Source organism: Pristis pectinata, chromosome 9, assembly GCF_009764475.1.
Source record: "Pristis pectinata isolate sPriPec2 chromosome 9, sPriPec2.1.pri, whole genome shotgun sequence".
NCBI classification, from domain to species: Eukaryota; Metazoa; Chordata; class Chondrichthyes; order Rhinopristiformes; family Pristidae; genus Pristis; species Pristis pectinata.
This window is the reverse complement of record NC_067413.1, coordinates 69,216,043-69,238,761: the sequence shown is the minus strand read 5'-3', so window position 1 is coordinate 69,238,761 and position 22,719 is coordinate 69,216,043. Positions and strand designations below refer to the sequence as shown.

The window sequence follows — 22,719 nt, the reverse complement described above, 5'->3', positions numbered from 1 at the left end:
AGGCTGCTTTATAAATGCAAATTGCAGTACATTATATTTTGTTGAAAATAAGGCTGAACCATGAAATACTTAATTTCAGAGAAATAGTTTAAAGCTTCCTGCAGAAATGTTTTTCCTTCTCAGCAAGATTGTTCAAATGGTTGATTAATTTATATTTTGGGAGGAAGGAGGAAGAAAAAGAAGAGGATTTCCATAAAGATTATCAAGGATAAAAGCGTAACTTGTTGAAAATATACATGAGCATAATTTTTCAAATTTATTATTCAACACAGGGAAAAAAGACAAAATTAATCATGCTTACATATCACTTTGAATTGTTCCTGTTGCAGCAGCACTCTGGATATAGCTGGGATTTCTGGCATTGATCTGAGCAAGAAAGGCTTTCTCAGAAGTTGGTGAAGGAACAATGTCATCTAAATGAGTGCGACTAAAATCAGAGTCCACATTGCTCTCTGTTTCACTGCCAGCCTCTGCTGAATTGAAAGCAAAACATTCATTAATAGTGACATAAATAGTTTATACCTGCTAGGTACATAAATGTAAATGTATGAGAATGCACTTGGATATACTTTTTCCTGATAATAAATAGGTTAATAAATGAACTGTCTTGAGATTTCATTTTCTTCCAGAGAGGAAAATGAAAATAGTGAATTTCCCTGCACAAAGCATGCAATAAATAGCAACAATAATAATTATTTAAAAATTTATTCCCATTTCCTTTCATAGCAAATAGTTGAATGTGGAGATTCCGAACAATTAAAAATACCGAACAATAATAAATAGTCATTGTAGAAATGATACAGTGATATGGCTTTATGAATGCAATTGATCTTAATTAGTTAGTATCAAATGCAGGATTCAAAATAACAAGTGAGCCAATTTGTCATTGTCATGTATCCCACATATTTTTCAGCTTTTATATCTTTGTAGTAGTGGGCAAGACAAGGTATTCTTACTGGATGCTCTTCCTACACTGGAAGTGTAGAAAACAGTGTTTGCTGGGTAAGTATTGAAGCAGGTTCTTGCAGTCCTGCTTACAGGCTCTGATTGCTGGTCAAAGTTACAATGATTTATAAGGGCAGGCAAGGTAGTATGGTATTTTATACTGTTTCCTATCACAAAGTTGTCTATATATTTTTGGTTATGATTTCTTGATGGTGTCTTTCATTTTTTAAAGAAGATAATTATTTAAAGAAGATAACAGCTTATACTTCTGTAAGGATCTTCACATCCTTGGGATGCTCTAAAACAAAGAAAATTAAGTACTTCTGAAGTATAGCCACTATTACAATGTGGGCAAAGGTTGCAAGAGCTCATACACAGCAAAAAAAAAATCCACAAAATTTCTCTTGATCATTTGAAATAAAAAACAAAAATTCAGGAACCATTTGGCAGGTGAGGTAGATCTGTGGAAAGGCCTAGAAGTTTAAATCAATAAGCACATTTTTCAATACGCATTGCTTGTAAGTAGTTTTTCCTGGAGTGATTACAATAATTTCCAGACTGAATAGTGCCACTCCAGAAATTCAATGGTGCACTCTCAATCACAATATGCCCTTGCAAGGATTGTGTATTTCCTCATCAGGCACATATCTAATAAAGATGAAATTCCCCATGCAATGTTCATTGACAGAATTGGTGGGGAAATTTGTCCGCATAGTTCAGAGGCACTGTCAGGACAACAAGATTTTCCACTGGAAAATAAATAAAACTGCAGAAGCTGGAATCTGAAACAAAAATAGAAATTTTCCATTGCTTGAGAAATGGTGATTCAAAGGGCATCTCCTTGAACAGGTCCCAGCCCAGCACAAGGAACTCAATTCTGGTTGGTTCCTCAGTTTACTAACCCGCTCTCATCTACCTCCATAAGTCTAATCTTTTGTTCCCTTACGGGTCCCATTAATACCCTCTTTTTCCTTGCATTATTATCCCTTTTTAATTCTACTCTTTCCTACTTTCTATCCTATCAGAGTTCTTCCCTTTTGTTCTCTCCTCCTCTCCCTACTTCCCTTTGTTCCCTTTGCAAATTAAAACCTATTTTATGTCCAATTCTCCTTAGTTCTGATAAACATATTCAGCATTTTTGCTTTTTTGATATTCATCAGCATTCATGACATTTTGCTTCTGTATTATTGTTTAGCTGAATTTTAGTCAAAGATAATCTTTCATCAGAACCAAGGCAACTCCCTTGCAACACTTCAACTAATTATTTTACATCAAGCTGAGTGGGCAGATGGGATATCTCTGTTAAAAATTCTATTGTAAGAAGATTTACAGCACATCACTCTATTGGTACATCACAAAGTTGTCTATATATTTTTGGTTATGATTTCCTGATGGTGTCTTTCATTTGGCTGCCCATTATTTAAAGAAGACAACATCTTATATTTCTGTAAGGATCTTCACATCCTTGGGCTACTCAAGAAAATTAAGTAATTCTTAAGTATAGCCACTATTATAATGTGGGCAAACTCATACACAGCGAAAATACTAAAAGTCTTGAATAAATTTTCTTGTTCCCAGTTTCAGGGATGATGCAGTATCTAAACAAGACAACAGTAGAAATATACAGCAGACAGATGCACAGTCAGGGATCCAGTATAATTTTACATCTGCTTTAATGAAAAGACTGAAAATGCAATGTTCTAATGTTGGGGGCAAGGACTTCTCCCTTTCAATTTTCCTGTAATATGATACTTGCGTGTTTCAAATGCCTTGGGTAAAAGAAAACAAGATGCTCTGCCTGTGCATTTTCAAATGAATCGTAGAATTGTTACATAGGAAGACATTCAGCCCAGTGAGTCACTGAATAGTGGTTTGGAATAGATATTCTCCCTCATCTTCTTTCCCTGATCTCAAAAAGACTTCTACCAGTTTGGCCGAGATCTGAGAACTCAGCAGAGATCAGAAGCCCGAGGACCTTCTGAACTTATATGCTCAATGACTTATTAATAATTGTTTCGGAAAGCAAGCAGCTCTTCTTTATACTCTCAGTAATTTGCTCCATTTCTGTCCTGTCTTCGGAGCACTGATTCTTTCTTGGATTATGGTCCCAGGGCTTTTGCTTTTTGCTCTTGGTGGTTGTTATTTATTTCTGGATTTGAAAATAAGTAGCTTCAGACAAAGGAGAGATCTTAAGATTCTTAAAACATTGGTACCAGTCCTTGGAAAGGAACCACACAAACATACAAAGTAGAAGTATATGTAGGTCACTCCTCACTTTGAGCCTGCTTCGTCATTTAGTAAGATCTCGGCTGGCCTGATGGTAACCTCAAGTCCACATTCCCACATACCCCCTTTCACCTCCTTATTTAGCAAGAATCTATTTCTGCTTTAAAAATATTCAGGGATGCTGCTTCCACTGCCCTTTGAAGAAGAGTTCCAAAGACTTATGATCTTTTGAGAGGAAAAATCTTTGTCCCAACTCTTTTAAAACCCTTAGTTGTAGATTCTTCCACAAGAGAAATGTTCTATGTCCAGCCTGTGAAGATCCCTCAGGATCTATATAAATTTCAATCGCCCCCCTTTCACCCTTCTAAGCTTTAGTGAATACAAGCCTCATCTGTAAAACATTTCCTCATTACAGAACTCATTCATTCTAGGTCTCATTGTAGTAAACCTCTGAACTGCTTGCAAATGCATTTACAGCCTTAAATAAGTTGATTAAAACTGTGCAGAGGACTCCAGATGTGGTTTCACCAATTCCCTGTACAGCTGAAGATAACCTCTTATTTTGTATTCAATTCCCTAAGCAATAAATGATAACATTCTGTTAGTTTTCCTGATTACATGCTGTATCTACATTTCCAAATCATGTACAAGGAGACCCAGATCCCTTGGTGTCTTGGCATCTACATTCTCTCAACAGTTTATATTTTATACTTTTCCTGTCAACTGGACAATTTCACATTTCCCACATTATACTTCATTTGCCAGATCTTTGCCCAGCTACTTAACCCATCTATAACTCTTTGTAGCAACAAATAATCTGCTGCAGGAACTCAGCAGGTCCATCAGCAGGAATTGTCAACGTTTCTGAGAGTGGAGAGGAAAGATAGCCGGTATAAAGAGGAGAAGTGAAGTGGTTAGAAGGGAGCCAGAGGTGATTGGTGGACCAAGGAGGGGTGAAGAAAGACAGGCAGAATAAGCCAGGTAGGGCAGGAGGAGGAGTGGAGTTCGGAGACAGGGGCAGGTGGATGATAGATGGAGGCAGACACAAAAGCAGATGGAGCCAGGTGTGGGGAGGGGAGGGTGAAGGTGGAGACAGCTGGGAGGGTTATAAGAAGGAACACAAATGCTACCAGTGCTAGAATCTGATAAGTATGGAAGGTGATAATGGGAACCATTAGGGGAGAGGTAAATGGCAGATGGAACCAGAACCAGAAGGCGGGACGGGTGGAAGCCTGTGGGTGAACCGTGTGTGTAGTAGGTGAATGGGACCAGGAGGGGAAGGGGGACCAAAATGGCATATGGTCAGCCAACCTTCTATGAAGTCAATATGTTATCACCTGCACCATGAGCTTTTATTTTCCTCAATAACCTTTTCTGCAGCATTATCAAATGCCTTCTGGAAATCTAAGTGCTGTTCATGCACTGGTTTCCCTTTATTCAGAGCATATGTTACTTCTTGAAAGAACTTTAATAAATTTCCTGTTATAACATTTTTAAGAATAGCACTACACATTTTCCCTATGACAGACATTAAACTAACCAGTTTGTAGTTTCCTGCTTTCCATTTCCCATCCTTTTAGAATAAAATAATTATGTTCACTGTTTTCCATTTGAATGGAGTCTTCCCTGAATCTTCAGGATTTTGGAAAATTAAAACCAATACATCAACTATCTCACCAGTCACGTTTTATTTCAGAACCTACGCATCAGAACTCAGGGACTTGTCTTACCACTTGGTAACTGTAATTTTCCTGAGTTCTTCCCTCCCTTCCAATTCCCGATTTACAGTTATTTTTGGGCTATTACTTGAATTCTCTATAATGAAAACCAATGCAAAACATCTGTGTAATTCATCTAGCATCTGCTTATTTCTAATTATTAATTCCTCAAACTCATTTTAAATAGGATCAACTTTCTCATTGTTTAATCTTTTCTTTTAAACATACAGTATCTATGAAAACTCTTATTATCTGTTTGCACATTTCAGGCAAGCTTTGTCTCAGACTCTCATTTTTCTTTCCTTGTTAATTTTTTAGTTATTTCTTGCAGTTTTTGTACATCCTGTCCAATCATCTGATCTGCTATCCATCCATTTCTCTGGAGCGTCAAAGGCTAAGAGGCAAGTATGTAAAATTATGAGAGGCATAAGTTGGGTAGATAGAGTCTTTTTCCCCAGGGTGAAAATGTTAAATACTGAAGGGCATAGGTTTAAGGTGAGAGGAGGAAAATTTAAAGGAGATTTGTGGGACAAGTTTTCTTTTACATGGTGTGGTACTCAAAGAGTTAAAAACAACCATTGAAGAACAGAGGAATGATCTGTCAGGACAAATCAATTTTAGTCTTTGGTGTACTTGATTGGCTCAGTACCTGCAAGTGCTTCATAATTGGTGAAGCAGAAGATGGAGAGGGCAGCGTAAAATCCAAGAGTCCAGTGGTAATGGAACAAAGATGAATGAAATGGGTCAGATCAGGACTAGACTATCGATGTGATATCATCTCATTGGAGGAAAACAGAAGGAACAGGAGGGAGATGGCTCTTGGAAACAAGACTTAACTCCTTGCTATACCCTGGTGTGTGTGAGAACCAAGGACCAACACTCAGAAGGAGGAGCCCTGAGTTCAAGACTTAGAGAAGACAACCCATCAGAGTAAGTCTGGCTAGTTCATCTCACACAGGTAGTACTTAAATCCAAGCTGTGAGTCTTGTAATGTTACTAAAATTGGTGATGTTAGAATAACAAACTAAATGCGAAGCTATTGAGGTCTAATTGCATGACTCTGTGCTTTAAGTGAGTGAAGTACCAATAAAGACTGAAATAAGCTGAATGTGAAGCCAGCGAAATTAGCTGTATAAAGTATTAAAGCAATAATAAAGAGTGAGCTGTATTAAACTTAGTTGAAGAGTCTTTTGTCCATCCTGTCAGTCAGCACCCTGTAAAGGTAAAAGGGTCAACAACAGAGATGAGTCGGAGTACAGGAAGGAGATAGAGAGCTTAGTGGAATGGTGTCATGACAACAACCTTGCCCTCAATGTCAACAAAAGAGCCGGTCATTGACTTCAGGGAAAGGGGCGGTGTACATGCACCTGTCTACATCAATGGTGCTGAGGTCAAGAGGGTTGAGAGCTTCAAGTTCCTGGGAGGGAACATCACCAACAGCTTGTCCTGGTCAAATCACGTAGATGCCGCAGCCAAGAAAGCTCACCAGTGCCTCTACTTCCTCAGGAGGCTAAAGAAATTCGGTTTGTCCCCTTTGACACTTAGCAACTTTTATCGATGCTCCATAGAAAGCATCCAATTTGGATGCATCACGGCTTGGTACGGCAACTGCTCTGCCCAGGACCATAAGAAACTGCAGAGAGTTGTGAACACTGCCCAGCACATCACAGAAACCAGTCTCTCTCCCCTCCTTGGACTCTGTCTTTACCTCTCGCTGTCTTGGTGAAGCAGCCAGCATAATCAAAGACCCCACCCATCCAGGTCATTCTCTCTTCTCTCCTCTTCCATCCGGTAGAAGATACAGGAGCCTGAGGGCACGTACCACCAGACTTAAGGACAGCTTCTACCCCACTGTGATAAGACTATTGAATGGTTCCCTTATACAATGAGATGGACTATGACCTCACGATCTACCTTGTTGTGACCTTGCACCTTATTGCACTGCACTTTCTCTGTAGCTGTGTCACTTTACTCTGTACTGTTATTGTTTTTACCTGTACTACATCAATGTACTCTGCACTAACCCAATGTAACTGCACTAGGTAATGAATTGACCTGTACGATCGGTATGCAAGACAAGTTTTTCACTGTACCTCGGTACAAGTGACAATAATAAACCAATACCAATACCAGACAGAGAGTGGTAGGTGCCTGAAACAGGGGAGGTGGGAGAAGCAGATACCATAGTGACATTTAAGAGCTATTTAGGCAGACACATGAACAGGCAGGGAATAGAGGGATACGGACCATATGCAGGCAGATGGGATTAGTTTAGAATTATATCATGGTTGGCGCAAACGTGGTGGGCAGAAGTGCCTGTTCCTGTGCCGGGCTGCTCTATGTTCAACATAGCTATATTCCTTTCCTTTAAGTCTGATACTTTACCTTTTTTATTTAATCATGGGTTGGAAGACCTCACCCTGGAACCTTTTCTTTCTCGGGACATATTCTATGTATTCTGAAAGATCCCCTTATACATTTTCCGCAGCATCTTGGCTGACCATTCCCTAAATTTAATTTAGTCTGCTTTAACCATCTCTGCTTTCACATACTTATAGATGCCTTCATTTAAATTTAAAATACTTGTCTTAGATCCAATCTTCTCTCCCTCAAGCTGAATGCAAAATTCAATTCCATTATGATCACTGCAAACTTTGGGTGTATTTACTGTGAAGTAAATTAATTAATCCTCAATGCACAACAACTGGTCTAGTTTAGACTGCTCTCTGGTTGGTTCCAGGACATGCTGTTCTGAGAAACTATATCAAAACCACTATAAATTCCTTATTCCAGGGATTTGCCCATCTGCTTTTTCCAGCCCATATGTAGATTAAACTTCCCCATGATCATCACTGAATCTTTCTGATAAGCTCTCATTTTAACTCCATCCTACCATGTGTACACAAACTTCCACAACATTATTTCTCATCTCCATCCAAACCACCTTTTCTTCATGGTTTCCTGAACATAAACCATCGCTCTCCATTGAGCTAAGACATCGTAATTAACAGAGCCATTCCTGCTTCTTTTCCTCACTTCCTATATTTCTTAAATACCATGTACTCTTCAATATTCATCCTGCAGTCATGTCTCTGTAATAGTCATCAGACCATAATTATTCATTCTATTTGCAGTTTCAGTTCAGAGCTTTAGTTTTGCCCTTTTATTATTGTATGTAACCTCTAATTTTATCTACTAATTCAGTCTTGGATTTGTACTTTAAATTCCTTCCCGTCACAGTTTCTTTATCTTTTCCCATGTTGGCAATTTTCTCTCTCGCCTTGAGTCTACATTTTGATTTACCACTTCTTCCTAACTTTGATCTCTTGCTAACACTATTTAGTTTAAAATCACATTCACTTTCATAGTTACGTAGCTCACAAGAACACCAGTCGCAGGATGGTTCAGGTGTAGACTTTGATGGTGCGGTCCCCACTTTCGCCCGGTGCCAGTGCCTCATAAACCAGAACCCACTTCTACACACCAGTCTTTGAGCCCTGCATTCATTTCTTCAACCTTATCTGCCCTATGCCAATTTGAATGTGGATCAATTAACAATCCAGAGATTATTAACTTTGAGGTTCTCTTTCTTAATTTGGCATTTGGTTCCTCATACTGATTATGCAGAATCTGTTTGAACTGCCTATGTTGTTAGTATTTGCATGCAGTATGATCACTGGATCTTTCGTCTCCCACTGCAAGCTCGTCTCCAGCCTTGAGCAGATGTCCTGAGCTCTGGCACAGAGTAGGCAACATACTCTTGCTCTTTGCTGCAGAGAACAGTGTCAATCCCCCTCACTATACTGTGCCCTGCACCACAACATGCTTGTTTGATCACAGATACCAAATAGTGTTTCATCAACTCAGTGAAATATACTTACTGAGTGTATCAATGCATTTTCCTCAGACGATATGTTTTACCAATCCTCCCCAGGTTATGAACACCTGAATGAATGTTTGGAAAACTGGCAGGACGGATTTACCAGCTGCTGCGGGGCTGCAGGCATCTTCTCCTGCCTGGGAACTCTGTTCACTGCCACATTTCCGACGTGGACTATCCAGATTACAAACATTTCTTAGGAACAGAATCCTGCCATAACCTGAGGAGGACCTGCATGCATTGTCAGTTGACTGCAGCCAAAAGAAAACTTTAACTAAATGTACTGGAGTGCAGTCTTTGTATTTTTGCATAAGGAGTACGAAAAGGAGAGGAAAAAAATATGGTGAGGGAAGTTACATCGTTAACATGAGAGTGCAATAAGGAAGAAAAACCTAAGTTCATGTAATCAGTAAGGTCAGAGCATGGAAAAATGTTAAAAGATTAATTTTAAAGGCACTACATCAAATAAATGCTATATTTGCAGCAAGGTGGATGAATTCACAGCACAAATATAGTAAATGAGTATGATCTAATTGCCACTACAGAAATATGGCTGCAGGGTGTCCAAAGCTAGGAACTAAATTTTCTTTGGTACTAGGCATTTAGAAAGGATAGGCTCATGGAAAAGGAGGTGGTGTCATGGTGTTAATAAGAGATGACATCAATAGTTAGAAAGGATCTTGGCTCAGCCGATCATGGTATATAATTAGAATCAGTTTGGCTGGAGCTAATCAGCAGCAAGGGTAGAAAATATTGATGAGAGTTGTTTACAGGCCTCTGAACAGCAGTTTTGATGTAGAACACAGCATAAATGAGAAAATCAGAGGTGAGTGTAACAGGGATGGAATATATAGATTGGGCAAAGCAAATTAGTACTTATAATGAAAAAGATGAATTCCTGGAATGTATATACAATGGATTTCTAGATGACTATGTTATATTGAGAAACCATCTAGGGAACACGTTATTTTAGATCTAGTTCTGTGCAAAGAGTTAATTGTTACTCTCGTTATGCCAGGTTAGAATGACAATAATAGGATAGAATTTTACATTGTTCCTATGCTGTTCAATTTGAAACTATGGCTTTGAATCAAAACAAAGGTTACTGGGGTAGATTTGGAAATTACATTAAAAGTTAAGGCAGTGGATAGGCAATGGCTAGCAGTTAAAGAAATAATTCCTTACATGCAACATTTGTTTCTGAATGGGACAACAGCAAAAATGATCCAACCACAGGATAAAAGACAAATTAAAAAAAGGAGAAAAAAACCATGGCAAGAGCTTCTTTAATTACATAAAAGCTACTTCAGAGGTGTAATAGCTAAATTACCAAACTAATAATCCAGAAGCCTGGACTAATAATTCAGGAATCCAAGTTTATATCCTACTATGGCAGCTTTGGAATTTAAATTCAGTTAATAATGTGGAATCTGGAAAAGTGACAATATCTAGTCTTAGTACAGAGACTGCAAAAATTCCTGGATTTATTCTTATGGAATTTATGTGAATAAAAGTAATTAAATCAATGCTTTTTTTTCAACGTTTCTTGACACATACACAGATGATGTGGCTTCACATTACGGAAAATCACGATATGGCCATTTTCCAAGAAACGCAACCCCACGTAGCACAGAGTTGCCTGTATTGATTGTGATTACATACCTGAATTCAACTCTTTTACCAAAGAGGACATTGTGTTTGTAATGGAATCTGCTGCCACTAACAGATCATTTCTCAAATTTCTCCTGGAAGCTGCAAAGAAAATAACTTGCTTTTTTTAAAAATGAGATCATAAAGTAATGCTACAATTTTGTATTTTCTTTTATATATAGTAGTTTTTATATTGTCTTAAGAAAAAACATTTCTCATAATCCATGAATTTACAGAATCAAAATGACACAACGTAGAAAAAAAAAGCCATTCAGCCCACAGTACTTGCATAGGCTCTTTAATTGAGGCTAACAACAACTCCAAACCATATTTAAGTCCCCTGACCTTCCAACCCCCCCATCCCTTTACCCATAACCCTGTGAACCTCTTTCTTCCCCCTTACATACTTTACATATTTATTTCCTTCTCTTTTGAATAATACAATTGAAACTGCTTTCACTATTTCATTGTACACTGCATTCCAGGTCTCGATAATGCCCAGTTTATTCACATAACTGAAGTCCCTCTTCCCTGGTAAAATTTCGCTACATCTCTTCTGCATCCTCATAAATACCTTGCTATTATGGCCCAAATCAGCTATCAAAAATGGAACACTATATTCTAAGCTAAGGCCAAACCAGTGCTTCATAAATGTTTAGCAAACATCCTGTATTTGATAATGATGTAGAAAGAGGCCATTCAGCCCAGTGAGTCTATGCCAGCCCTCAGAAGAATCCCATTACCCTGTAACCTATTCTCTCACACACGCCGATTAACATAACTCTGATTCTCCCACCAGATATTTACACTCAGAATCATTTACAGTGGCCACTTAATCTGACAACCAGCACACTTTTGGTATGTGGGAGGAAACTGTAGCACTGGAGGAAATTTATAGAGTCACAGAGAGAATGCGCAAACTTCACAAACACACCGGAAGCCAGAACTGAACAAGTCACTGGAGCTGAGGACAAGATCATTGGAGCTGTGAGACAGCTGCACTACATGCAACACCACTGTGTCATCCTTACTTTTATTCTTTGTTTTCTATTCCTCTGTTGGTAAAACTTAGGATCCCAGATGCTTTTTTAACAGTCTCCTTAGTCTATCCTATGGTTTAATTAATGTGCATACACTGTCAAGTCTTCCTGTTCCTGCATCCACTTTAAATTTGTACCATTTATTTCCTATCCCTTTTCCTGATTCTATCAAGTGTAAATTCTCTCAGTTAATTTCATCCACTACCTATCTGCCTACTTAACCATTCTGTTAGTGTCTGTCTGAACTCTGTTATCTATTACTGTGTATCATCTGTAAAAATTGAAATATTGCCCTGAATACCCAGGTACAGGTCACTTACATCAAAAAGAGTAGTGGTCCTAATATCAGCCATTGGTGAACTGTATACATTCCTTCAGTCCATGAAACAACCAATACTCACTGCTATTGTCAATTTTATATCGAGGCACAGAAGATCCTGCTCCTAAGTTACCCCATATGCAATTTGAATCAAACAAAATGCAATTCAGGCAAACTTCTCCAACAACATCTTCTTTCAAAAATATTTTTGAAAGTAACTCACTCTGTGCAAATGCTTCCTGTACATCTCCTCCAACCCCTGTCAACGAATCTTGAGGTGTATGAGTTGGAGTTGAGCAGGCAGAGGTCGATCTGATAGGCATTGGAATAGGAACAGATCGACTGATGGTGTGACTTGGTGATGATCGAGGAGATCCTGCCCCCTGAGTCTGAAAAGAAACAAATCACGTTACTGTTTATGTGCCTATTGCATATAAAGCACCCTATGGGGAGCTTTTTAAAAACTACTTTTTCTATTAGGTTAACGAGAAATAGTTCTATTTCATTACTATGATAGTAACTGGAAGAGTAGAAAATGTTACCTGCTTTTGAAAATAGTGAAGGCAAACTGCCTTCTGATTAGTAGGTCACAGAACAATACGGGTTTGAGAGACATCACACCTATTTAGACACCCTGAGGCTCAAGCATATGCACCAACTAACAGGAATCACTATTAGCATAAATTATGTGGCTACAAAACTTCCAAGGTGCTTTCATTGATAAAAGTACCATGGAAGTTATATAGCCACACGATTGAAGCTTTGTAATATCTGCAGCATCAGTGGAGTGAATGGCAACGTCATGCTGTAGATCCCAAGTTATGAGGAGGCTAAGTACTAATTTGCATTTCCTATACCAGTGGAAACAGCATATAGTTCCCAAGACACTAAGGGACAGAATAGATCACAACAGGAATCACAGCTTCCAGGCTGTGGTGAAAGTTGTGTTTCAGAGCCTTTAAGATCTGATTGCATCCATTAGTCCAACCACGGCCAAATGGGCTGCTGAACGTGAAAGCCCACCTAGTCAATACTGCCATCAGAGCAGCAAGATACTTAGGAGGTAACTCCAGGTTGCCTTGGACAAACTCATGTGGTACACTCAGCAGTGCTTCTTTACCAAAAGCAAGTTGCCATGAAAATGCCATCCATGTCCCATAAGCTTTTGTAAAACAGAAGGAAACAAACATCTCCATTGTACCAGCAAGAAGAAACATGACAATAAGTTGAATAAAGCCATACATTGGACACCCAGAAAAAGTACAAAAAGGAGTTCCGTTTGTAGGGTCATAGTCTGTTCCACAGGAAAAAAACTTCACAGCACAATTATCACTGATGATCCTTACAGAAAAGGTTGCTAGTAGAGACGAAGCAAGCAGATCATGAGAATGTTCAAAAAAAACAAAAGCAGTTAAATTTGATAACTCTGAATACAGGTGCAAGAATTGCAATTTTCATATTTCTTTACATCATTGGAAACCATTTGACCCATCAATTAATGATGGCTTTCTGAGTAATCCAGTCAATCCCTTCCCTCACTTTCTTCCCTGTAAACTATCCTCTTACACATGCCCATTAACACCCCCTGGTCCTCTACAATCCACCTACACTAGGGCTAATTTATAGAAGCTAATTAACCTGACAACCTGCAGATTGTTGGGAAATGGGAGAAAACTGAAGCACCCAATGCAAACCCATGCAGTCACAGAGCGAGCATGCAAACTCCACACAGACAGAATTGAAGCCGGGTTGCTGGTACTGTAAGACTGCTGCACTACCTGCAATGCACTGTGCTGCAATATTTGATTAATCAATGGTCATTTGTCTCAATACAAGCAGCATACCAGATTGACAATGCCTGTTCATGATATTTTCAGTGTGCAAACTATGGTAAGTGCAGCATTAGCAGCTTATTCTGAGCGTAGCTGGCCCCACTTAAAGCTAGTTTGCATTAAAGTGGAGGTGTATAGTGACTGCACTACGGAAGGGGCTGTAAGTTCCCAAAAGACTCATGGCATAACACAGCAGACAGCAATCTATACAATTTTCAGATGCTGTACTGGAGGCTATTTTGCAGGAGGTAGAGAGGAGGAGCTATGTGTTGTTTCTACAGGGGCCAGAAGTTCCTCAGATACAGATTCAGAAGTTAGGGGATAGCTCTGGACATGAATGACAGGCGTCGTCATGGGCACCTGAATACAATTCCACACAAAGTTGTATGAACTCATATATATGGGTAAGTGATTATACCTTCAAATGCAATTTCCCATCAAGTTTATCCCAACTCCAGCCAGCATTCAAGGCACAACACCTCCATCACTCTCCCAACTAGAATCTCTATTGGTCAGGATTCATACGCAACAGTGATGTTGTGCACCACACCCTCACATTTACTTCTGCAAGTCTCACACCCAGACCTCACAGATGCTACACACCAGATATTCATACATAATGGGTTTATAATCCAAACGTATTGCAGATTGGTGTACTCTAGCAGTGGCAACAGCTTATTGGTGTGGGACAATGCATGGCTGTATGACTTTATCCTGTGGAGGACAAGGTGCTGGCCGTTACTGGAACAGTTAGTACACAATTTATGACCAGCAGCATGGTTAAAAAAACATTAAAGCTGACAGTACCTTCATACAGAAATCATCCTTCTTGCATCACTCTAATTTACAAGTTCAGATGGTATAAGCATGGATCTCTTACTTTACTGCCACTGTGATTCCACACACTAAGATCCTGTTCCTGTGCCTTTCCCCCTTTTAGACAGCCAGGAACTCTAACCTTGCAAAACAGAGGTGGAAGACATAGGTCGTACTGTCACCTGAATGAACACTCTGATTCAGCTACTCCAGTTTGGTACTAAATGTAATTGACATGTTTGCTTGGCAATGGGATCTCATTAGCACTCTGGCAGACTCGTCTATCGTGAAGCATTTGATAGGAGATGTCTCAGTTTCCAAAATAGCACAAGGAGAAACTAGCCAATATCCGGGTGATACAGTGAAAGCTCAGATTGCTGGCAAGGCCTTAGTAACCCAGGTGGTTGGCATCATAACTGTGCAAAAGGGCTTGCATTGTGCTAGGCCAGTCCAATGATGTGCCTTCTGATAAATCATTACAATTGTTGAAAGGAACAGAATGTGTGGCAGGTTGACAGCATTAATGATTCCAACACTATCACTGTACCTGTCCTCTTCTTACTGCCTATTCGCCAGTCAGCCCAGACTGCTGCGACTCGTGAGAATTTGCAGCCTGAAGCTGGGCTCTCTTTGCCTGGAACTACTTGAGGTCATCCTACAAGGTTACCTGCAGACTTCCCCCATGAGAGTTATCAGGCTTCTACCAGGGAGCTGCAGCCCTGAGGTTGCACTACATAAGAGTACAAGGTAAGTAGAAGACAGATACCTTTGTAAAGGATGATAACGAGTCAATTTATAGTACTTGACATGCTTTAATTTATACATACTGTTTGTAATGTTTAAATTTTGATTTGGCTGTCATTTTAGAATTATTTATGCATAAACTTCTCAAAACTGCAGTGGACATGCTACAGATGTGTGTGTTCATCTGTCACCATCTAGAATTTAAATTTGCACCCACTGACCTTAACAAAAAGGCACAGTGCTGCTGAATTTTGAAACCAAAGAAATTCTGGGGAAGTTACATACCTGAAATTTACAGGGTATCAGGTCTGTGGAGCAGTCAGTTCAGTTAAAAAAAACAGAAGAAAAACGCAGAGCTGACATGTACTACCAGATGCTACCACAGCAGCATCCATACCAACAGTTGCCATTTCTAAATAGAGGACCCTTTATTTATAACAGATTCTCTGTGCCTTTCATTGTTAAGTACAGGTTTTCTATGGCAGACTGCCTGTAGCACTTAAACACCACTTTGGTGCTGGAATGATTATTTAGCTCCGTACACTAAGATCTATAAAGAGATCAATTCCGACACCTAAAGCAGTTTAGTTTGGGACACTCCCATCTGTCAAACAGAAAGTAGAAACAAGGTAATTGAGAGCTGGTGTTGCTTTAAGGGCCATAGTACCTGAGGAGAGGAAATAAGCTATAAACACATCAGTCAATATGGGAGAAAGGAAAGCATTGGCCTGACATTGGAGAACAGCAGATGAGTATCATGAACAATAAAATGTGGAATAAAAACAGAAAATGATGGAACACTCAGCAGGTTAGACAGCATCTGTGGAAAGAGAAACTGAGTTCAGTGGAAGAACCCTGCACTTGAAACTTTACTCCATTTCTCCTTCACAGATATTGCCTGACCTGCTGAGTGTTTCAGCATTTTCAGATATCCGTCATAGAACATAGAACAGTACAGCACAGGAACAGGCCCTTCTATCACGATGTCCGTGCTGACCACGATGCTAATTTAAATTAAACCTATCTGCCTGCACATGGTCTAGATCGCTACTTTCCCCGTCTGCTCATTTGCCTGTTTAAATGCCTCTTAAAATGCATCTGCAGCTTTTTTTCTTCATTTTTATTTACCAATGGAAAATATAGATGATTTGTGGACCAATTAGTTACGTACTGGAAAAAGTTTGGGTTTACAGTTAGGTACCTAAAATTTTCGTTGGTAAGCAGCAGGAAAGAGGGGAGGTAGCAGAGGTTGCTGAATGGCTGGTAACAATGTTAGTGATAAAGAAGTCATGAGCTCCTTGCATTTACTTTGGAGGGGAGAGTGGAGGAGGCAGATGAGAGAAATCAAAGGGGATACTGATAAAATTGGGGTTTGCCTTGCTTTCCAAGGTGATCCTAAATCCTGGTGCTTTTTCAGACAGCTATCAAGAAGGCTACTTATGTATCGTGTATGGATGTTGAAAACATTTGACAGCAGAATCAGCATAATTCAATGGTAGACATTTCTGGGAAAGGCTTTCAACATACAAGTGAAAGTTCAACAAAGGTTCATAAAGATAATTTAGAAATGCAGCAGCTCAGGAAGAGAATTAATTAGTTTCAAGGAATAGAAGGTTAGAATAAAGATGCACCTTAGCATGGTTAATATAGATCTAAGGATTTTTTGTTTGACATTGAAGCAATAGTTCATTAGCTACTTGTAAAGTGTTTAAGGATCATCATTGTAGGTGAATTTTGATTTACTCCCATATTTTTCTTGAAACTGTTTTCACATGAATCAATGTTTAAAACCACACATTCATGCTAATTATTTCAGCATTTATTCCATTTTTCCCCAACATAGTCGAAAACAGCCAATTATGCCAAAATCATTTCTGGGTACACACCTGAAATGTAAGGGGTGTCAGATTTGTACAGCGCTTAGTTGAATAAAAAGCAATCAATTCATCACAATGCATGCTTAGTAGTTCATTGTTGAACACCCAGGAAACAGAATATTAAAGGTAAACTCTTTACCATATAGAGTTATGGCACATTCAATACTTAATATAAAGAATCAAAGCACAGAAGGAATATTTCAATATATTCGTGCTCTTATAACCAAAACAAGTGATTAGTTATAAATATAGTAGATTAATACAAATCCGACCTTTAGGATTTCAGATACATTAATATCAATTGCCACAGTAAACCCAGCTTGTTGCAATAAAAGCAAAGTATTTTTACTGAGACACAGCACAAGCAGATGGCAAAACAAAGCTGCTTCAGGAAACTTACTTCCTGTCTCATTTCTTCTTCCTATTCAAAAGTTTAAAAATCAAGTATTTAGACAAAGCATGTTCATATAATTCTTTAATTATTCTACATCATTCAGTTTCAAGAGAATGGCTTCCTAGCCTGCAGGCAATAGTATAAATTTATTAAAACAAACATGAACAAAACTAGACAAAAATATAAGAGGATGGCTTTGAGATTACTTCTCTGAGGTGCACATCCAATGACATTACAGTAGTAAATTAGGATTAGCATCAGAAAAGTTCCCTGCCTATAGCTCTTTCCAAATCTGCTATATTCAAGGCTAGAAATTATAGAAAACAAATCCATCCACCTATACATATCAATTAAACTTCATATTCCTAACTTTCTACACTGCATAGTTGTTTGCTGTGGTATATTTAATTATTTTAAAAAATCACCAAAAACTTGAAAGAGGTGAGGAATATTCATGACATCAATCTGTTACATTTGTTAATTTTCTCATAGAATGACCTTACTTTCAGTAACTTCATCAGGCCCTCCAGTTGAACCATTAACTCTCGGCGGCTTTCTTGCAGTGCCGACATCCTCTGTTCTAATTCGTCTTTTCGCTGCCTGTGAAGTGTACATCAAGAACTAACTTTTAATCTAACATGTGTCCATTAGCTTCTGAAGGATCTGACAGTTTTTGTTAGCAACAAAGTAAACAAGTTTAGGTTGTTTTATGTTATTCAAAGAATGCTGGTAGCTAAGTTTTTTTGTAGTATCAACAGATTCCTCAAAGTTTATTCTAATGTTTAGGTACATTCGAAGATACATCAAGATGAAGGTACAAGTGTTTTGCTCTGATCTGAAAATTTAGAATTTGTATTTTAGTCATGAGAATAATCAGATTTACCTTGATCCAGAAGTGCAAAATTGGGTAATCTTTTCCTCATGTCTTCTTGGTGAATCCTTGGAACCTTGCAAATAACTTGTGTCTGTTTATCAAATATTATATTATTGCTTATTAATTCCCTGTAACATTGGGCATGAGGAATTAGGACCAAGTGCTAAAGTTTAGGTGAAATTTTATATGTTGTGCAACATTCTCATTTTCACGTTGTTGGCCTGGGTTTTAATTGCCTAAGGGTTTCCAGATAAAAACTGGGCAGGTGAGTTCATTTCAAACGAAATGAGATCCATATCATTTTAATGAATGAGCCAAAGTAAATTCCACTAGCTGACTCTGCTTTCGTTCTGGATGAGAAGTGGCGGAAAATTGCACAGCCCAAAGGCTGCCTAACAGCAGCAGCTAGAGAGACCATCAGCAGGACAATGGGGTGAAAAAGAGAAGAACTGAAGCAAAAGGTTTCCTTGAGGGACTCAGATAAACCTTTCTTCTCCTTCTCCTTCGGTTAAAACGATAGGCTTCTTCTAGCCCTGATCTTCTGTATGATTGTATTCAATGTCAATTAAAAATTTAAGTCAGCTACTAATAATGGCTTTATAGGATGAAGGGTGATTTTGGTGGATACCCACATGGTCAGGATACCAAGTGAAAATGGGAACCCATCATTTCCAGATAAGTAAGTAGCCAGTCAATTTCAAACACCCACCCCCTTTGTTTCTGCCAGGTAGCTAGAGCTAAAACCATTCTCAATGATATACACAGGAATTTATAATTTAGAAAAGGTTGACAGAAATGCAAGAATACTAGGTTTTTAGCAATATTGTGTAGAAAAAACATTTTAACTGAAGCTGTTAACTTTTGGGAATTGCTCCTGGTACATTAGGGGCTAAATTGGATAGTACTTGACAACAGGTACAGGGGTTGCAATGTGTGATTAACCCATGCCCCTTCAACTGGTACTGGAGTTCATTCTATCTACACATTATAATGACTTTGGTGTCATTAATCATCTTATCACATTATATGATAGCAGAAGTCTCCATTTTGAGTAGCTAGGACCAGTTCAAATTGAATTTCATTGTTTAAAACCAGCAGGCACCTCGTTCTGGATTTGGAAGTCATCCAGAGATGATGGCAGTTTGCTCGAAAGCATAGCCCAACATGGGAGTGGACTACGTAATTTTCCCATGCCATGATGAAGGCTTTGGTGGAGGAGGTGGAGAGCAGAAAAGATGTTTTGTGTCACAGGGACCAGGGGAGTTTCTGAATACATGCTGAGCTATCAGTGGATATCATGATGCAAGGAGTTCAATGGCTCACAAGGTCAGTGCATAGGTTATCAAATGTCACACTGTACCAATTGCAGCAACACCTTTGGCCACTGTTCAGTGCACCATATCCTCACTGCTCACCTAACAGCAAGCCTGTAAGTCAGGACTGTAACCTAAAATTCTGGTGTGCCCAACATCAGCCACACTTCCCACTCTTCCAAGCCTCACTTCCATTTCTCACCGTTTACATACCTCACCGACTATTCAACCAGTACAGCCACATCACCCAAACATATGAGCTGACATTCAAAAATACACTTCTCTCTCCCTTGCAGGAAAGGCACATGCATAACTGGTGGTGATTGCTGCATCATCTTCCTTCCCTAGAGGAAAGAGAACTTACCAAACTGGAGTCCATGACCAGTGGCAGGAGGAACACCAGAAAACATTAGTATCTTTATATCTAAATGACTTGTTCAAATTTTACCCTCCTCCAGAACAGTTTTATTTACAACAGATAATATATTCTATGCTTGTCCACTTGTTACTTTCCCTCTATCCTTCTACCAGTCCCCTGCACATCCATAACCCTGTGTCTTTCAGCTTTCAGATAGTCAAAAACCAAACTTGGTTGAAAATCAGGCAAATGAAGTTACAAAAAATGCTAGTTTGGAAATTTGATCATCCGACATCATTTTTTGTTTATCATGAGTCCCTATTCACTTGCAATTCATATCTGCTTCCACCACCTCATCTGGCAGTATATTTCAGACACATACCACTCTCTGTGTATAAAAACTTGCCTCATAAGTCTCCTTTAAGCTTCCCCCTCTCACCTGAAAGCCATGCCCTTTAGTCTTTAACATTTCCACTTTTGCAGATATGGGTGCAGATATCAACATGCCCTAGAGTATCAGCATACTCCTCCCTTATCTCACTATCCTCTGTGTCCTTCTCCTTGGCGAATGCTGATGCAGAGTACTGTTTAGTATCGTGCCTACTTCTTCTGGCTCCAGGCATAAACTCCTTATTTATCCTTGAGAGGTCCCACCCTCACCCTAGTTACCGTCTTATTTTTAATGTATGTATAAAATGCCTTGGGATTCTCTTTAATCTTACTCGCCAAGGACATTTCATGGTTCCTTTTAGTCCTCCTGATTCCCTGTTTAAGTTTTCTCCTGCTAGGCCTACTTCACAAAGAGCAATGGGCCAGAAGGTAAGGCATCCTTCCCAGATGAGTTCAAAGCAGGAGAAAGGCTCAGGGCAGGAAGGCCTTCCCCCCAACAATCTAACATAAGTTCCTATCACCACATGTAGCCAAGGATAACGTTTTCAGACTAGGTGTTCACTGAGTTCTACCATCTGTTCCAGGCACTGTTCCTGTCACACAGCTATGCCTGGACTGTGGAGGTGAAGGTCATTGAGGCCCTGATCATTCCAGGCAACAGTGGATGGTTCGTGCTACATATTGCAGCTTGTAGCGCAGTTTTATTCACAAAATGATGGAAGTTCTGCTCAAAAAGGGGAAAATTCTCTTTTGTTCCCTGAGTTGAGAGCATCAGGCAGGATAAGTACAGATCTGGCCAGACAGCACAGCTCCTGAAGATTCAGGAAGGGATAGACTGTGCACAGAAGGCCACACTGCAAGTCAAAGCTGTTGACCATAACTTGTGGCTTAGAAGGAGGCCATTTTGCCCATCATATCCAGACTGGCCAGAAGTGGAGCCAGTTATTTTATTCTCATTTCAAAATTCTCAGCCATCATAATATTTGTTATTATGATTTGTCAAGTGCTCATCCAGATGTGAGCTCCAGACCCGAACTACTATTTGCGTGAAAAAATTTTCTGAACTGCCCTCCAATCTACTATCAATTAACTTTAATCTTTGTGCCTTAGTTACAGACCTCCCTGCTAAGGGAAATAAGTCTTTCCTGTTCAGCTGTCTAGGCTTCTCAACTAAATTACCATACCGCCTCCTTTGTTCCAAAAACAAAACAATACCAGATGAGTCATTTTTTTCCTCAGATCTGCATTTCTCCAGTGTTAGCAACATTCTCTTAAATCACATTAATTCTTCAGTGTTTTCTAATCCTTCCTACACAGCTGTGACCAGAACTATACACAGTACTCTAGGTGTGACCTAGTTAGTGTTTCATAGAGTTTTAACATGACCTGCCTGATCTTGTATTCTATGCCTTAGTCAATAAAGCCAAATATACCCCATGCATTCTTAACCATCTCATCAACCTGTTCCTTCTACTACCTTCAGGGATTTGTGGTCATGCATTCTAAGATTCCTCTGTTCCTCTACACTTCTCAGCACCCAACTACTTATTATGTATTCCCTTGCCTATATTGACCTCCTCAAATACACTGCACTTCTCCACACTAAATTTTATTTGCCATGTTTACAGCAACTTTACATCACTGAGAAGCCTGCTTTGCCAGTGGCCTCTTGCAATGGAGAATAAAAAGTATTTAGCTTTCTTGGAAGAGGCAGCATCTGTGACTTGTTTATGCAACATATCAAGCTGGGAGATGTTGTAAATATCACCAGCTTCAGGCTGGAAATAATAAGCTGTATTAAATCCGATGGGCTTTGTAACATTAGCATTCACTTACAAAGCAGTTCTGGCCTTGCTCAACAAATGGCATACTTCAATGTGTGGCTACTTAATGAAACATAAGAGACTCATGCATTGCACCTCAGTGAGGTTACATTGGAGAAATGCCCCTGGCAGATCCTTAGTGGATCTGTAGCTGAAAGACTTTGCTTTCTCTGCTTCCTCTTCTACCAGGTGGTCTTCTTCTGTGCGACCTCTGTTCCTTCTCCATCATGCTGGATGCTGACATGAATGGTAACTAAAGCATGCGTGCTTGGGAACGACTGGGTGCTGTAGAAGCCTTGATGATTACAATCTCCTTGTACTTGTAGCACCCTCCTCCCCCCGCCACCAGTTGTTATTACAAACATAAAAGAGGTCTGGAAACCCTAAGAATCACTCAAATCAACACATTGTAGAAATTAATGAGCAACTAACTACAAATGACTGATGATCTCTTTAATAGCACAGGTTGAGTTTATGGTGGGAGGGGGGTAAGTGGTTGACCCACTGTGCAGAATAAACA

At 39.3% G+C, this 22,719-nt stretch overlaps 1 protein-coding gene across 12 annotated transcripts in view; it reads right to left on the bottom strand.

Annotated features, from left to right (window-relative positions):
* The window catches only part of dtna (dystrobrevin, alpha), a 194,863-nt gene that overhangs the window by 7,644 nt on the left and 164,500 nt on the right, over positions 1 to 22,719 (bottom strand). For 8 of the 12 annotated variants that reach the window (XM_052023108.1, XM_052023106.1, XM_052023110.1 and 5 more), the window contains 4 exons: positions 17,945 to 18,041; positions 12,002 to 12,167; positions 10,432 to 10,521; positions 302 to 473 (listed from right to left, as the gene is read on the bottom strand). In XM_052023108.1, coding sequence (XP_051879068.1) covers positions 302 to 473; positions 10,432 to 10,521; positions 12,002 to 12,167; positions 17,945 to 18,041 — 525 coding nt within the window. The remainder of the gene's footprint in view (positions 1 to 301; positions 474 to 10,431; positions 10,522 to 12,001; positions 12,168 to 17,944; positions 18,042 to 22,719) is intronic. The other 4 variants (XM_052023107.1, XM_052023113.1, XM_052023116.1 and 1 more) reach the window with 1 other exon arrangement.